Source organism: Odocoileus virginianus, chromosome 5 (genome assembly GCF_023699985.2).
Source record: "Odocoileus virginianus isolate 20LAN1187 ecotype Illinois chromosome 5, Ovbor_1.2, whole genome shotgun sequence".
Taxonomy (NCBI): Eukaryota; Metazoa; Chordata; class Mammalia; order Artiodactyla; family Cervidae; genus Odocoileus; species Odocoileus virginianus.
Genome location: NC_069678.1, coordinates 55,260,991 through 55,280,209, shown reverse-complemented (window position 1 = coordinate 55,280,209; position 19,219 = coordinate 55,260,991). Strand labels below are relative to the sequence as shown.

The 19,219-nt window shown below is 35.5% G+C and overlaps 1 protein-coding gene across 1 annotated transcript in view; it reads right to left on the bottom strand.

Annotated features, from left to right (window-relative positions):
* The window catches only part of NEGR1 (neuronal growth regulator 1), a 973,420-nt gene that overhangs the window by 404,203 nt on the left and 549,998 nt on the right, over nucleotides 1-19,219 (bottom strand). The window contains exon 3 of the mRNA XM_070467931.1: nucleotides 1,312-1,437. Coding sequence (XP_070324032.1) covers nucleotides 1,312-1,437 — 126 coding nt within the window. The remainder of the gene's footprint in view (nucleotides 1-1,311; nucleotides 1,438-19,219) is intronic.

The following is a 19,219-nucleotide window of genomic DNA, read 5'->3' as shown; positions in this document are numbered from 1 at the left end:
GCTAAGAGATTTGCACTAGGATTTACTGAATTGATGAATAAGGAAGGTGAGATTGGAGCACATGTATTCTAATTGCTAGTCCTGGGATTGTCTCACACTCCATGGAGAGTCCTTCCACTAATTCAGGGCTCACATATCAGTTCTATGATTCTTAGCCACTCTAGAGAGGAAAACGTTGGCAGTCAAGAGCACACTCATGCTTCAGAAATATTACAGGGGCCGTAATGCATATTATATAAGCATATATTGCTGTTATATTGATTTTTTTCTCACATTAATAGTAATACTAAATGTATGATGTGAGGAAGTCTCATTAGACCTACTGCCTAAATGAGGAAATTGAAAGACACTTAAGGGTAAGTGAAATTAAAGAAAGCATTAGCAGATAGAAGAGATGTTCTAATTGTACTTTTTCTACATCTCTATAAAATGTCTTTCTGATTCCTTTAAAAGAGATTTCTTCATACTAGCCTTGTTCAAGTTATTTCTATCCCAAATACAAAACAAATAAAAATCAGATTTTGTCTATCTGAAATGTGGTGGGATCCTATTCACAAAAAGTACCACTCTTACTTCCATGGTACATTTAAAGCTATATTATTCAAATATTTAGATTTTATACAAACAGATGACTTTAGAGTTGTTCTGTGAAAATAGACTTGTTTTGATGATGTTTATTCCCAGCTTCCTAAAACTGACAATCTCTTTAGGAGGATGTGCCTTGTATCAAAAGCACAAGACACTAATAAACATGTTATATCCCTTAATCTCATCTAGCTATGTGATCTTTTACAAGTTACTTAACTCTTATGTTTTTAGATTCCTCATCAGTCAAAATTTATTGTTAACTGCCAAATCCTTGATTCTGAACTACAGTTTGAAATTAGACTCAGCAACCTCATAATCTGTATAATTTCATTCTCCCCTGATTACCTCAGCAGTTCACACTGGCCTATTAACATGTGAATGCCGACTGAATAAAAGCCTTACACATTTAAATGAAGATATTTCTCTTGTGACATTTTCCATTTGAGTCTTTTGTCTATTGATGTGTGATTATCCAGTATACTACCATGAAAGTAACCTTGCCTAGGTATCAAGAGACCTAGGTTCTACTCTGCACTACGTGACAGAAAATGTTCATTTAACTTTTGTGAACTGCAGAAATTTGGGTATAAAAAATTAGTATAAAAATATGCATCCTGTCTACTTCGTGAAAAAGATATGAAAAATTAGTGGTCGCTTAAGTTTTGAATGAGTTTGCAGAATGATATGAACAGCAGGAACAACACTGATACACTTCTGTTTTACCTGATGGAGAGATGTGCCGCCAAGAAATGGAAGGCTCTGGTTTCCCAGTGGCCAAACAAGTAAGGGTGACATTGGTTCCTTCATTGATGGTCATATCGCTTGAGATGTCATAAATCTTCGGAGGAACTGAAATGGCAAAACATGCAGTGGTCAGAAAAAATATGTATATATATATATATATATATATATATCAGTCTGTTGAACTACATATGATTAGCTCCATGTTATGCAAACAAACTGAGGTGGTGAAATGAACTTATGGCTCAGGATCATCACCTAAACAAAAGACTCTCTAGATCTTCAAGATTATCCCAGAGGGTTTTTTTTTTTCCCCCTTTTTGATTGGTTTTAAATTTCTCTAGTATTTAACTATGAAATATATTAGGAAAAATTAAATATTTAATAATGAAAGTTTATATGTTGTTTAAATGTTATTGTGAGTACTTTGTACTAAGTAAACTATAATATAGTCATCTGTCCGTTCCATCTACATACTTCACTATAATGATGGTTTTCCAGTTGAAATGATTAGAGAAAAATGGAAATCTAGAAGAAATTTAAAATAGTAGGACAGCTATGCCTATATGCTGATTTATGAACTAAGTGAGGTAAAACATAGAATTAGGATATATGTTTTCAAGTTCACAAAGGCAATGGGGTCCTCAATTTTCTCATCTGCCAAAGAGCAGGACTGGACTTTCTGATCATTTATGTTCTAAGGAACACAAACTCTAAGGGCTGTGAAAGATATGTCCAATATGTATTTTCTCGTCAGCAATGAATTGAAATTGATTGAAACAGGTCTCTTTATGTTGAGATTTCTTGGAACATTTGTTATGACCTGTTGCTCTGTAGGTCTATGAGAGTGAAAAGGGAAATACTGTGATGTGTTTTATTTTCTCTGATGTATCAAGCTATGGAAACTTTTATATCAGAGAAGGTGACACAAGTAGTGACCCATGGTAAACTTTGGGAGTGTTGGATAAAAAAATACCTAAATTAACTTCCGGAATGTCGGCATTCTCTCAAACGGCAAATGATCGCGTTTAATCCTTAAACAGCATGGATATGAATCCTGGGTCCTCTGCAGACTAGCTGTCTTATCTCAGCCTGAGTTCTTCATCTGAAAGCTGGAGGTTATATTAGTATAAACCCCACATAGCTGCTGTGAGAATTAATAAGTAAACATATTTAAAGGGTTTAGAAAAGCTCCTGGAATTGTTGTTAGATATTATTATTATTATAAGCTTTAAAATACATATTTGGTGTTTGAACTTAATTTCACTACTGCTCTTTCCCATGCCTTAAAATTTCTCTCCAAACTTTACCACTTTGATGGTATACATGAGTGCTCTGTACCAGTTTTTGTTTCTACATAAAAATTATAGTATGTTGAAGCTTCAGGTCAAAGCTAAATAAATGGCAATTCAATATATTGATCACTATTATAAAAACATACTTTTGTAGTGGATATTTTCTCATTGTTCCATTCTTAGGGTGTCTTTTGGCAAGAGATGTGTTTTTGTAGCTATTTTGAAAACCAGGATCTATAATCTGTCATAGGGATGAATTAAATTGCTCATACTTTGAATATCATCTTTGATTTTTTAATGGAACCCAAACTCTGCTACAAGAAAATCTGGGAGGATTTGATTACAAACACAATGTATTTGACTATATGTAACTGGTGATATGATTGAGGAAAAGGTTTATTCTTAAGTGATATACTGTTGTAACTGTTTCTAAATGACATACTTTAATTGGCATTTAAAACATATTATGATTAAATTCTTCAGTGAGCTCGTCTCAAGCAAATAAGCAAAAACTAAAAACGATTCCAAACAGAAGACTCTTTTTAGCTTAACTGAAACAGAACAGAAATAAAGATATTAAAATACCTTAGGAAGAAAGTAGAGAAAAATGTGTAAGATTTACTGGTGAATTGAATATTTAATAAAATTATAGCATTAAACAAAAAATATCCTTTGGATAGATGGATGTAGGTATTGATTTAATTAGTAAACTATGATATACATGGGTATATACACATACATGTGTATGTATGTATGTATATAGATGTATGTGTAAATACATATATACCAATGTCTACTATTAAACAAAGAAGAAGTTATGTGATACTTTCCTTCTTTATGTAGCACAGTGGTATCAGTTTAGTCTGACTAGTTTATTTATTTCAAACATAAAACTAATTCAACTTTGGACAGAGGTATAAATATTTAAGAGAAGTTATGGAGTGCCATAAGACATGCATTCTAGCCTCTAAATTAAATGATTTTCTCAAATTTTATCTGATCTTAAAATAGTTTATTTTCATTTTTACACATGTACTTAAAAGTGGTAAATGTAAGTAGTGGTAAACTAATATTAAGCACAATATTTGACTTCACAGAAAAACAGCCAAATCCCTTAGCAATAAACTTAGATTTAACATTTAACTATGGGGAATTCTGTGGTGGGTGAATACTGTTGAATTCCAGGTGTGACATGTCAGTCCAGTGATTGCAACCACCTCCTGGGGCCTCATAATTCAGGATACGCTATGGTAAAGAAACATCTGGAAAGAGGATGCTAGTAAGAGAAAATCCCTCTGGCAAAGCTCTTTTCTCCAAAATGCATCACCTGTTGGCAACAGATGTTGTGTGTAGAGAGAGCCAATGAAAATCCTCACATGCACTGTAGCTTGTGGGGGCAAAAGCAGGTGTTCCTTTGCTGAACATTCAGTCGTTGCATATTCAGTTCAAGACTTCAAACTTTTACTGAGAATTAGGGAGGGAATAATTCTGGACTCACAGGAAATGTAAAAATTTTCTAACATAATCCTTTACCTCAAGAAACTTAAAATTTAAATAGGGAGGCAGATAGATAAGTAATTAAGAGAAGACAAATATTTACCATGTTTTTTTTTCTCATTTTACATGAGGAACACATGTCTAAACAGGTATGCCTTCAGGGTTCAAAATCATCAGAGATTAATTTTGTGTTCATTTCTTTTAAAGCAAACTGTGAAGGATAGTTTATGCACAAAGTTATTCATTGTGGTGTTAATTGTAATAAAAAAGAACTATTAATAACCTCAACATAAGACAAAGAAATAGAGATATTGGTTAGCTCTGCCTCCAAAATAAGATGTGTTACTGAGGAAGGGTTTGGGATGAATCTAGGGATCATTGGGATAAGATATAAAGGAAGAGAAAGGTGATGTTTCTACTCTGGGTGGCAGGAACAGATAAGAATGGTAATGTTTTAGACGTCATAAGACCATCTGGGTTCGGATAACAGTTTGTGTATAAATGGCACATGTGCACATCTAGGAAGAACTCCACTGAACTTTCTAAATGACAAAGCATTATGTCTTATATGTCCAATAGCATAGAAAAAAGTATAATGAGTTAAAATGACTATTCTAGACATCTACTTCTTTTCTATATAACATCTCTCAAAATCCTTCAACATTTTTATTTATAAATGTAACTTAAAAATCAATTGTTTAAAAAAAAGCATGTTCAATCAGTTTAATAATTTTAAGTCACTAAATAACTACATTTTAATGAGTATTTCAGGTTGCTGTCGAATTATTAATAGTTAAATACTTATGACCTGGACCAGAGCAATAAAGGAGTAAGCTATCCATTTAAATATACACTTGTTTAACTTTCAGGAAATTATGATTATAACCTTAAAATTGCTATACATTTAAAGGAATCACTATTGTATCTTTGAATTAGTAACCTACTCTGCCTTTGATTAATCATTCACAGGATTCAATTTCAACTACTGTTTACTGCCCTGTTCTCAACTTCTATTCAGTTGATGCCATGGTGGGAGAGGATGATCTATATTTATATGCATTTATAGATTTAGATTCATTAAGTGCTAGTCGCTCAGTTGTAAACTCCATGGACTGTAGCCCACCAGGCTCCTCTGTCCATGGAATTTTCCAGGCAAGAATAAGGAGTGGTTAGCCATTCTCTTCTCCAGGGGATCTTCCTGACCCAGAAATAGGACCTGGGTATCCTACATTGAGGGGGATTCTTTACCATCTGAGCCACCAGGGAAGCCCTATTTGATTCATTACAATAATTCAAATCCCTTACTCGTTCCATTTTCATCAAAAATTACGCTATATGACTTGCCCCAACTGCCTTCTCCATTTGGAATCATCTATCAGTGTCCTTAGACAGGGTATAGAGTACCATCAGTAAGGAAAATCTTAGCAAATGCTAATGATTTCCGCACAACCAAGCCACTTGGGATTATTCCCTACTATTTGAACTATGAGAGGCAATTGAGTTTTTGAATGTCCTCCTGGTGGCTTTTTAAAACTTTTTTAAACTTGTACATAATTTCTAAACTGTATTTAAAAAAAATAAGGTTTTTGTTTGTTTAACGAGCAGCCTTCACAGATTTAACTTACATTTCTTCCAGCAACTCATCTTGTAGTCTGGAACATGGTCATTAAAATTTTGAGAAGTCAAAATAAGGGTGACAAATCTGTATATCACAGGAATCATATGAGCACACTGTTTTATTTTCTATGAAAAGTCTGTGCAGGGACTGTGGCCAGGACCCTGGTGTGAGGAAGTCAGAACGGAGGAGCCTAGCGGTGTCCATGTGCTCCAGCCTGCTTCCTAACAGGATGGAAGCTGGTGGGAAATATTTTTTTAAAGTCCACGCAGATGATTTTCAGAAATAATAAATAGAGTTCCCATCTATAGTAAGTTGCATGAGATGTGAGTTTGTGTCACGGTGAAAGTCCCTAGAAAATGTATTTGATGGTGATCTTGCATACATGTGTGCTAAGTCCTTCAGTCATATCTGATTCTTTGTGACCCCATGGACTGTAGTGCCACTAGGCTTCTCTGTCCATGGGATTCTCCAGGCAAGAACACTGGAGTGGGTCGCCATGCCCTCCTCCAGGGGATCTTCCTGATCAGGGATAGAACCCATATATCTTATGTCTCCTGGAAAAACATCAGTTGAGTACTTATCATAGCAACAGTCTGGGCACAAAAATCACACGTTTCCAAAGTCAGGGTGTACGAAGCAAAGCAGTGGTTTATAAGCAGGTGGACCAAGTGTCTTCCCATTCAATCTCTGAAGCTATAGGCTCATTACTAAAACCCTATACATCTAATCAAATTACACATACAATCACTAGACCTATTTTCCAAATGGTCAAAGTATTCATCTTAAAGGAAGATAGATTTCTCTGGGTATGTGCTTGTTGAAATATACATTTGCACTCAAAAAATACTGCTCCTTCTGACTCCCCCCTCCTCTTATAGTTTCTTCTTTATTCTTTGCAGTTTATTATTGGTATTTATTTCTTTATTTATTACTTGTCTTCTCTTCACAGAACATAAGTAAAGACCTTGGGACCTTGTTTACTTTATTCAACAGCCTATTACAAACATCTAGAAAAGAGCCTGACACATACGGGATACTCAACAATATTTGTTTTGTTGTTTTTATACACTGAGCTAATATTTCTTTGGCTTCATAATGATGCTTTCCCATATAATTTCATACCATTGCAAGTATGATATAATATATATTCTGAGAATATAGTGAAAATGTAATTATAGTGCCAAGGGTCCTATGTGACTTTTTTCAAGGATTCTCTGAGATTGGGGACTCAATACTTCTTTTAACTTATATAAAAGCATGGTAGTTCCCTACTGTATTGCCTACTAGAGTTTTTGCCATGCAAGCCAAGAAAAATAATTGAACAATAATCATCAATTTATTTTCAACAGAATGAACTGCCACATCTTAAGCAGGAGTATGTATTTTGTTTAGTGCATTTTTTTTTCCACTTGAGAAACTATGTAAATTTAAGGTCAAAAGTATTTGACTTGAAGCTGTGTACATATTATTTCTGTTTTTTTCCCCTCTCCATAGGCTTGGAGTCTGAGTTAGTTCGAATAAACTGTATCTCTGAAGATTTTCCAAACTGCTTGAGTCAACAAGCTAGACATAACTATAAATCTTCAGAGAATTGGCTTTTTTTGCACTCCCATATCTGGTAATGGCTGGCAATATCAAAAGAACAGTCTTTCTTTCCCTAGGCTGGCACTTCCCTTTTCAGTCTTGGCCAGCCCCCAGAAAGTGAAAGCAGATCTTCGTTACATAACAAACCTCCTGTAAAAGGTGCTGTTCTCAAACTGAGAGAAGAAATCGTTTCATGATTTTTTTTCCCCTAAATTGGCTTGCTGGTGGGTGCTTGATGGCTTCCTGGCCTGCATCTAACTAGCAATATTGTTTTCTCCAGCTCATAGACTACAAACTGACTTTTTATAGTTTGTGACATTTCCGAGATTTCTATGGTTTCTCCTCTCATCCCATCACTGATAGGAGGACAATAATAGCTAAGTGTGACTTGTAAATTCAAACTTGCCAGATTTGTGATTTACCCACTGATGGAATATGCCAGAACTTCTTTGGGGGGCAAAGAACATGATGAAAAAAAAAATGAGTCTTTCAGACTGCAGTTCAAACTGAACTATGTTACTTAACTTAGTGTTTCTCCTTTTTTATAAAACCTATGTATAAAATTTTCTCAATCTACTGTGTCCTTCAAGGGATGAGCAACATGAAATTTGAGAACAGGCAAGTGACCTATTTTAATCCACTCATACATTCATTCAACAAGTTATTCATCGAGAACCACTTTGACTTAGGGAGACTAATCTTAGGGAGTTCATGTCCAAAGAGTTAGAAAGATCTAACACTATTAATTATAATATGGAGTAATAAATCCTATAAAGAAGATTCTATACAGCAAGGTGTTTGGGAAAGAAGAGTAGTAAATCAAACTCTGCCTATGGAGTCAGAATTGGAGGGGATATTGATCTTAAGAAAGGCTTTATGAAACAGATGATATTTGAGTGAAATTTGATGGTTAAAAAGAGTGGTCTCCTGTTTCAGGATGATCTGGTAAGATTTTTAGAATCCTGGAGAGGAGAGGGCACAACTCACATGATCCTAGGCTGATGGTTCAGAGTGAGCTTCAAACTTCACAGATTTTGGTAACTGATTTACAAGATACCAACAACTTATCTCGATAAGAAGAGATGAGGCTTTAATAGCTTGCACTCAGGCGGAAAGGTGCTGTGAGTAACTTCTCCCCCACTGTGTTATTGGTTCATGTCACAGGGATCAAGATAATCAACAATAAAAAGAAGAAAGTGATCATCTGAAAATGATAAACCCTACAGGATATGGAATTACAGAAAACATCAAAGTGGAAATGTCTTCCTTCTCTCTTTCCTTTCACTCCATCTTTGCTTGACTACCTAATATGTGGGTTATAAGTACGTAATCTCTAAATTTTAAGACAGATTTGCTTGTTGAGGAAAGCCATCGGTATTTGCTAGGTAGATTTTCAGTGGCAAATCTCTCTCTCTCTATATATATATATATTTAATATGTATATATATAATATATGTAGATAATATATATCAATAATATATTATAATAATTATAAAATAATTGTTAAATATAATCATAATTAGTATAATTAGTATAATGTTATAATAATATATTTATAGAGTATAGATTATATATATACATGTATGTAAATACACATATATGCACATATGTTATATTAAGACATCTTAGCCTACATGATAATTAAATGTGATAAAAGAATAAAGAAAGGTCACTGGTTTAGAAAGGATAGGTTTTGTTAGCTTCATATTTAAAGATTTCAGATTTTTCAGTTGAAAGCAAGTAACTCACCTGCTGAATAAACATTTTTAAAGTAGAAAGATAACATTCTTTTACAAGATTATTAATATTTTAGGCATAAAGATTTTATTTTTGCTTCATTTTGGCTAGAGGATCAAGAGCTGGCCTCTACACAAGAGTGTTTATACACCAGAGTTCAAATCCCTGCTGTACCTCAGGCTAGCTTCAGCTTCACTTACTGGGATGGTTCAAAGATATAAAATATTACTTAAAATCAGGACCATAATAACAGCTACTCCCTCAGGCAGCAGCAGCAGGAAGGCTGGAGCACACTTACTGCAGTGTTGTATATCACAGGGAATCTACAATGCCTTTGTAACTCACTCTTCTCCCCAGTAGAAAATAGTTACAAAATACGTAGGAAGAATATCACAACTGAAAAGCCTCACAGCACACAAATGTAGGTATCCATTCCTGAGGAAGATTTCTCAAGAAACCAACTGTATATCTTTAAAATCTTCAGTGATGATGACATTTTATTAAGAATTAATAATGAGTTTTTTTTTCCTGGAAACAATTTGGCAGTATACTTTAAGAACTTTAAAGAATCCAACCCAGTGAGCCAGTGATTTCTGTTCCAGGAATTTCTCTTAAGGAAAGCAGCTACCTCCCTCCTGTATAGTCGCTATTCACATAAACCTGGTGGCCAGCTTCCTTGCTCTGTTTAAAAATGTGCCAGCAAATGCCCTCTGGAATTCCCCGGGTGAACTTTTCTTGCCTCGTCTTTGGCAGTGAACTATTCTCTACATAAACCAGAGGAAACAGCCCAGCTGTGTCATGCTAGAACCCAGCTGTCTTCTTTGCAAATATTTCCCATATTGAAAAGCTTGCTTTAGCATTTTTTGAAACGCCAGAGAGTCCAATGTCTATCCTTGGACTCATAGCGTTATATTGAAACACCTGGCTCTGGATTTCATGAGGTAAATCTATTCCAGTTCAATATGAGTTCTTTTTGTGAGGCTCAGGTTTCCATAATTGTGTTTTAGTAGATTTTTACATCAAAAGCCTGTTATGCTGTTTCCTGCATTTGCAGAAAAGATGTGTCTTGTCGGTGCAATCAGAAAAAAACAAACCAAAAAAAAAAAAAAAGAAAAAAAAAAAGGCTTCCCTGAAGTAATTTGGTTTCTCTGGTGTCTGTACATAATATGTATTTTCCTAATTATAAAGGTGCATGCTCTGTCACTTCAGTTTGTCTGATTCTAGTGACTCCATGGACTGTAGCCCACCAGTGTCCCCTGTCCATGGGATTCTCCAGGCAAGAACACTGGAGTGGGCTGCCAGTTCCCCCTCCAAACCATGCCTCTTCTGTTTCTGGTATTGGCAGGTGGGTTCTTTACCACTAGCACCACATTAGAGGTAGTACACACTTATTTAAAAGAATGTGGGAAAAAATAAGAATGAGGAAGAAAAACACCATATCATCTATTAGATTGAAACATCTAAAATTTTGCCTTTTGGTAGGTTAAAAAAAAAGTGCATGTGCACCCTGGAAAGCACCAGTCTCAAGAAGGCAGATACCACTCAAAATTTTCTTTTAGAAATGGAAGTGCAGGTTTGCCAGACTTTTAAATATGAGCTATTTTATTATTATTTTGACCACACATTCATCAAAATAAGTGTGGACTTATCTTAGCACGAACTCAAATGGCACCATTCTGAGATTTAGGAAAATTTGCAACTTACTGAAGACACTCGGTCATCATGTACTGGAAAATTATAATGTAGAAATCTACATGGTCTATGACAATAAACAGTGCCTGCAGGTTTATGTGTATACAAAATCCTCACCATCCACTGCAAGCCTTTTATAGTCTCAGTGCAGTCATAGAGTCACAATTTGCTATCAATGCCTTGCATTCTGGCAAGCCTCTAGACTGTTCATTTGACTTGAAAAACTCATTTTCACATTACATTGCTTGATTTCTCATAAAAGCTGTGCATTATTGTACGAATGTGTGGTTGTTCACCTGTCATGGAATAACTATGATGACATCTCCAGAATGACTAGAGTTTTGCCTTAGGAAATATTCTGAGAACAGATCTTATTCAGAAATTTAAATAATAAAATCATGATTCACTTTGATATTTTGCTCCTCCCCAAATTATATACTTTTAATCATCATGTTTCTTCATCTGCTTTTCTCAAAGAGAATGTTTTATTTGTGCTTATAATGTAACAACCAAATGTTGTGTAATTATATGCCAAGATATCAGTGCAGTCCTATGGTTATATGCACAGATTCTCTCTAAAATTGGGTTAAAAGGTAATTTGCTATGTTGCTGGCCCCTAGATCATTAGTCACAGTGGCCTAAGTGCATTCTCTTATAATTCAATATCAAAGAAATTGCTTTTGTAGCATTAACTATATTATATTCAAAATTGTATAAATTATTGAAATACTCTGCCTATTGCCAAGATATAAGACAGTTCACATGGAAAAAGTTCCATTTTAAATTATTCATTGGAAAAAAGTCAGTCTCTTGCCAGAAACTGTTTTATACTGGGGCTAGCTTTTGGGACTTACATTTAAATATGAATCACAAGAACTCTGGAAATTTCAGATACTCATAATTCTTCTGGCTTTGAAAATGTAGTTGTCTAACTCAATCATTTCCATCAAGTAGAGTAAATATTATATAATGTCTTGTATCTAGTTGCTATTCTAATGAACATTTTCATCAGTCATAGGTAAAGTCTTCATATATAATTCCTTATAAATCATGATAAAACAATATAAAAAATCCATATAAATAGTGAAATCTGTTGGCCTACATCACTATTTTTGAGCAGAATATATAAAGTGTATAATCAATGAACTATATATGAATATATTCATGCATGTGTATTTGTCATATAGTTGATAAATGTTAGATTGGATTGTGTGTATTTTGTAACATAATTATGTAACTTCGCTAATGATAGAATGCGGTATTAAAAGGGCAAATATAATTGTAAGACACACAATTACATTACAAAATGCATATGAACATACATATACACATATTCAATTTATGTATATTTTCCCTACAGATTTCTGGAGAACTCATATGAATAGAGGAACTATTTCACATATTCTCTGAGTACCCTAAAGGATCATACTTAATACACAGTAATTGTTCAGAAGATATTGAATGTTTTTACTAGTTCTAAATGCCTTGGCTCACCAGGTTGCTCAGTGGTAAAGAATCTATCTGCCAAGGCAGGAGACCTGGGTTCGAATCCTGGGTTGGGAAGATCCCCTGGAGAAGGAAATAGCAGCCTACGACAGTATCCTCGCCTGGGAAATCCCATGGACAGAGGAGCCTGATGGACCACACAGAGCTCATGGGGTTGCAGAGCTGGACATGACTCATCGACAAAGCACAGCACACAGCAAACATTCCTCATCGTAGAGTAGCTTTTCTGGGTAGATTGAATAGCATAGTAGATAAAGGGAATTCTATGAATGTATTGAGTGTATATAGAATTCTAGAGTCATTTGGCAGCTGTTAATGACAGTTTGAGCGATAGAATGGAGAAGCATGGACAAGAAGCCTTCACTTCCAGGAAGAATACTACCAGTGTTGGTGGGCAGATTCAAGTATGAAGGAAGAATGTTAGAGGAAGGCATGAGGATCTGTGTCTGGGTCTTCCCTTTCCTCAATTTTCAACATCTTGGATGTTTATTGATAAAACCATATCAGGGGTGATCGCTTAGTGATAGTCACTACAATTTATGAGTGACACATTGATACGTTATTTTCAATTAAAGGTTGGTCAGAATGGTAAAGTACCCAGACCCTATAAAAAGTGAAAACTGTTAGTCACTCAGACCAGGGATCAAACCCAGGTCTCTTGCATTTCAAGCAGATTCCTTAACATCTGAGACACCAGGGCAACCCTATAATATTATATTATTATAATCACATTAATTATAATGTATAAATATAATAATTATAAATATAATGCAAATATTTATGAATTCAATATACATAAATATACATTATATAAATACAATAATATTAATATAATTATAACAATATTAGGTTGGTGCAAAAGTAATTACAGTTTTGCATTGTTGAATTTAGCTCTTTTATATTGGAACACGTTCTTAAATAAATGTTATGTTACACATTATTTTAATGCTCATTTCTTGCTCTATGTATTTTTTCTAATAACTTATTACTTGCTGCTTGTCTTAAATTTATTTTAGATTACAGAATTGATGTTAGAGAAAAAGGAAATTTGAGTGATTTTCTTATTCAAATTCAAAATGGGTCCTAAAGAAGTGGAGACAGCCTGAAACATCAACAACACATTTGGACCAGGAACTGCCAACAAAGGTACAGTGCAGTGGTGGTTCAAGAAGTTTTGCAAAGTAGATGAGAGCCTTGAATATGAGGAGCACAGTGGTTGGCCATCGAAAGTTGACAACAACCAACAGAGAGTAATCATTAAAGCTGATCCTCTTACAGTTACATGAGAAGTTGCCAATGAACTCAACATCAAGCATTCTATGGTCATTTGGCATTTGAAGCAAATTGGAAATGTGAAAGATCTCAATAACTGAGTGTCTCATGAGCTGATCAAAAAAGGAAAAAAAAAACAAAATGTTGTTTTGATGTGTCTTCTCTTTTTCTACATGACAACAATGAACCATTTATCAATCGTGCTATGAAAAGTGGACAGCTGACAACTGGTGATGACCAGCTTAGTGGATGGATTGAAAAGAAGCACCAAAGCATTTCCCAAAGCCAGACTTGTAATAAGAAAGGAGTCCTGGTCACTCTTTGGTGGTCTGCTGCTGGCCTGATCCATTATATCTTTCTGAATCCCAGAGAAATCATTATATCTGAGAAGTATACTCAACAAAATGAATGCCCAAATGCATGCCACATAACCAATGCTTCAAAAGTTGAACTAATTGGGCTACAAAGTTTTACCTCAAGCACCATATTCACTTGACCTCTACCAAATGACTATCACTTCTTAAAGCATCTCAACAACATTTTGCAAGAAAAATGCTTCCACAACTGGCAGGATGCAGATAATGCTTTCCAAGTATTCACTGAATCCTGAAGCATAAATTTTTATGCTACAGAAATAAACAAACTTATTTCTTGTTGGCAAAAATGTGTTGATTGTAATGGTTACTATTTTGTTTAATAAATATGTGTTTGAGCCCAGTTAAAATGATTTAAAATTCATGGTCCAAAACAGCAAATATGTTTGCACCAACCATCAGTTCAGTTCAGTTCAGTTCAGTCGCTCAGTTGCATCTGACTCTTTGCAACCCCATGGACTGCAGCATGCCAGGCTTCCCTGTCCATCACCAACTCCAGGAGTTTACTAAGACTCATGTCCATCGAGTCAGTGACACCACCCAAGCATCTCATCCTCTGTCATCCCCTTCTCATCCTGCCTTCAATCTTTCCCAGCATCAAGGTCTTTTACAATGAGTCAGTTCTTTGCATCAGGTGGCCAAAGGATCAGAATTTCAGCTTCAGCATCAGTCTTTCCAGTGCATATTCAGGTCTGATTTCCTTTAGGATAGACTGGTTGGATCTCCTTGCAGTCCAAGGAACTCAAGAGTCTTATCCAACACCACAGTCCAAAAGCATCAATTCTTCAGCACTCAGCTTTATAGTAAAACTCTCACATCCATACATGACTACTGGAAAAGCCACGGCTTTGACTAGATGGACTTTTGTTGGCAAAGTAATGTCTCTGCTTTTTAATATACTGTCTAGGTTGGTCATAACTTTTCTTCCAAGGAGCAAGCATCTTTTAATTTCATGGCTGCAATCACTATCTGCAGTGATTTTAGAGCCCCCCCACCCAAAAATAAAGTCTCTCACTGTTTTCACTGTTTCCCCATCCATTTGCCATGAAGTGATGGGGTCAGATGGCATGATCTCTCTTGATTTTTCGATGATTCAGTGGTTGTTGGCAATTTGACCTCTGGTTCAAAATGCACCAACCTTAATACTTTATAAAGACATAGCTGTAGGAGCTAGGGATGTTTACATAAAGGTAAGGAATGGAAAGAAGGGAAAATTTTGACTGGATTTGTGGATTTATTCTAGGTTGTTCTTGTGGACAGAAGAGTGGTAACTTTCAGGTCATTACAGTGAAGTATCCTAACCAAGAATGACCTTACAAAGAAAGAGAATATTTATAAGACTATAAACTCTCAGTCATCAAAAGATTCTAAGAGAATATGGAAAATCAGCAGGAGTAGACAAGGGATTACTACATTTGGGTGAATTCTTGTGTCAACACACTCTAAGGATTTTCAGGTGCTGTGTTCTTTGACTTTATGTTGCACTGTATATGTGTACGTGTGTGCTCAGTCACTTCAGCTGTGTTTGACTCTTTGTGACCCCATGGACTGTAGCCTGCCAGGCTCTTCTGTCCATGGGATTCTCCAGGCAAGAATACTGGAGTAGACTGCCATTCTATCCTCCAGAGGATCATTCCCAACCCAGGGATCAAACCCACATTTCCTGCATCTAGTGGATTGAAGGTGGAATTTTACCTCTGAGCCACTGAGGAAATCTATACATTTGTACATGAAGAAACACATCCAAGTAAAAGACTGTGAACACAGTGAAGAACCTGGGCAAATGATTATTTCTATGTTTTCCCTAAGTGTTTACTTCCCTGGTGGCTCAGATGGTAAAGAGTCTGCAGGCAGTGCAGGAGACCCAGGTTCCATCCCTGGATCAGGAAGATCCCCTGGAGAAGGAAATGGCAGCCCGCTCCAGTATTCTTGCCTGGAAAATCCTCCTCCTGGAAGGAGGAGCCTGGCAGGCTACAGTTCATGGGGTCGGACAAGACTGAGCAACTTCCCTCACTGAATGTTCACAAGATAATGGGACAAAATAAGTTCTTGTTGAATTCCAGGAATGCAAAGAATAGCTGAATAACATCTTTGACTCGATGGACATGAGTTTGAGCAGGCTCCAGGAGTTGGTGATGGACAGGGAGGCCTGGCGTGTTGCAGTCTATGGGATCACAAAGAGTCGGGCACGACTGAGCAAATGAACTGAACTGAAGGAAAAAACAGAGAGAGAGACTATTCTCTGCTATTTGAAAATTCCATTGATCAATTTTATATTTGCCTTTTTCACCATAATACAAAGAGTGCATCAAGTGTTTTTACCTAAGCAAATTTTTGTGAGTTTGTGTGCATTACAGCAGTCACAGTGTATGCATCCAAATCAATGTGTTAGTATAAACAGATGGAAATATGCTTCTTGGTTGATGAGTAACATAAGAGTCCTTCTCATCTGTTTCACCAAACACTTAAACCCACACACTTTCTGCCCTGGTTTCTCTTTTTTTGCCACATTTATCTCTGAATTGTTTTTAACCTCCAGGGATGGGTTGACCACCTGCCTTTCAAACATATTGCAAAAACAGCAGTGATTAGGGCTGGTTTTTGCTAGTTCATTATTTTATCAAAGAAAATATGTACTGTGTGACAGCAGAGTCACCAGCTGATGAGAAGATTTATTATGTGTGTAACATTCTGCTTTTGGTAGGGAGTCTGCAGAACTGTGTTACGGCTGTAATATCAAACTGTTTCTATCAGGCTGAGAGCTGATACTCAAATGGTAACTTAAGGAACTGAGTTGGGTGCTTGCTACTGAATGGTACTTTTTAAAAAAGAAAGATTAAAAAAATTTATTAAAGAAAAAGCAAACTTTTGTAGTAAAGAACAGACATATGATCTGTTCCTCTCTGGGTGTAGCAAGGCTGCTAATTGATCAACAAATCCATGTTCTCATCTTGGCTCATGACTAGCTTCTGTTTCTCAGGATCCTTTGTGGTTGCTTAGGACTGAGTTTTAAGCAGCAGAATGTGAGCAGACATGGTGTGGGTTACTTCTAGGCTTGCACCCTGAAAAACTTCCCATGGATGATTGTCCATGTAATTTCCCATTACACAGCTTGATACACATGACCTTGGAAATTGGAGATCACATATTGAAGATGGTAGAAATACAGGTTAGAGGAGAACAAGTTTTTAGAGAATGTGGTCTACCTATAGAAACAAATTATTTGGATGTCCTATGAGTAACAAATAAAAACTATGCCCAGACAGTGTTATAGAAGAGATCAACCTACATCTAAGGAATTCTAATCTCTATACCTTATAACCCACTCAAAAGAAGATTAAAGAAACAAAATGCAAGTAAATAATTATCTTATAAGCCTATTCCTGAAAACAAAAAGAAGAAAATACCACCAATTCATTTTATGAAGCTAATATAAAATGATATTAAATATGGACATGAACTGTACCAGAAATGTAATTTCACTTATGAGCATAGAACATTTTAAATTAAAATATTGAATCTACCAAGCGAATCCAGAAATGTATACATAAAAAAGCTTGCCTTGTTCCAAGAGAATACTATTCAAAAATGTATAAACTTAATACTTCACAGAAACAGACTGAAAAAGTATACATGATATGTCAGTAGAAATAGAGAACAAATTATACAAGAAAAACAATATAATTTATAACAAAAAAGTTACAAATTAGGAATAGAAACATTCTTGTACAATATGACTGAAAGGGTCTACCAAAAATTAACAATTGATTATCTTTAATTGTGAAGTGTTATAGACATCTTTCATTAAAACTGAAATATGATAAAGAAACTCATTTTTATTCTTTCTATTTTACATTATACTGGAGTACCTAGCCAGTTTAGTAAGATTAGGAAATACGTTAGAAGTGTAGGTATTGGAAACAAAGATCCAAAAGAGTCACTAACCATATGTAATATAATGGCCTTTATAGAATATTCAGAAGTTGTTATATATATTGAAATTGATGAGAATTCAGTTCAACTACAAAAAATGCTAATTCTTCCCACAATAAATTGCAAATTTGATACATATATTAAAACTTCTACTTTTATTCACATAATTTAATAAGATGAACCTATTATTAATATTGAAAGGTAAAGAATGAAAAGTAGCCAAGATAATCTTGACTAAGAAAAAATAAAGAGAGGAATTTATTCCATCATACTCTCAGGAGAAGTTATAAAACTCTGGCAGAAAAAAACAGACCAGATTGATACTGACACAAACAGAGCATATAACATGCAGAGAGCACACCTAGAAGTTTTGAATATGAGAACAGAGATTATAGCTCAGAGAAAAAGAACATACCATTCAACCAGAGGTACTAGGACAATAGCTACATTAGAAAAAACATAAAACAGATTTTGACCTCATATTATGCACAAAAGTAAGATGGACAGCCTAAATATTAAGATCTAAATATTTAAATCTTTAGAATTATATATATTGAAATTGGAAAGGAGTAAGACATAAAAGACCTCAGACATGCAGATGACAATATCCTTATGTTAGGAAGTGAAGAAGAAGTAAAGAACCCCTTGATGAAATGAAAGAGGAGAGTGAAAAATCTGGCTTAAATATCAGCATTCAGAAAATGAAGATCATGGCATCTGGGCCCCTCACTTCATGGCAAATAGATAGATGGGGAAACAATGGAAACAATGACAGATTTTATTGGGGCGGGGGGGCTCCAAAATCACTGCAGATGGTGACTGCAGCCACAAAATTAAAAAACACTTGCTCATTGGAAGAAAAGATATGACCAACCTAGACAGCCTATTAAAAAGCAGAGAAATTACTTTGCTAACAAAGGTCCAGCTAATCAAAGCTATGGTTTTTCCAGTACTCATGTATGGATGTGAGAGTTGGGCTATAAAGAAAGCTGAGCGCTGAAGAATTGATGCTATTGAACTGTGGTGTTGGAGAAGACTCTTCAGAGAGTCCATCCTAAAGGAAATCAGTCCTGGGTGTTCACTGGAAGGACTGAAGTTGAAACTCCAATCCTCTGGCAACCTGATGCAAAGAACCAACTCACTGGAAAAACCTCTGATGCTAGGAAAGATTGAAGGCAGGAGGAGAAGGGGACGACAGAGGATGAGATGGTTGGGTTGCATCACTGACTCAACAGACAGCAGTTTGTGCAAGCTTTGGGAGTTTGTGATGGACAGGAAAGGTTGGCATGCTGCAGTTCACAGTGTTGCAAAGAGTCAGACATGACTGACTGACTGAACTGAACTGAAGACATAAAAACATACCTACTTATGCAAATGTTAGA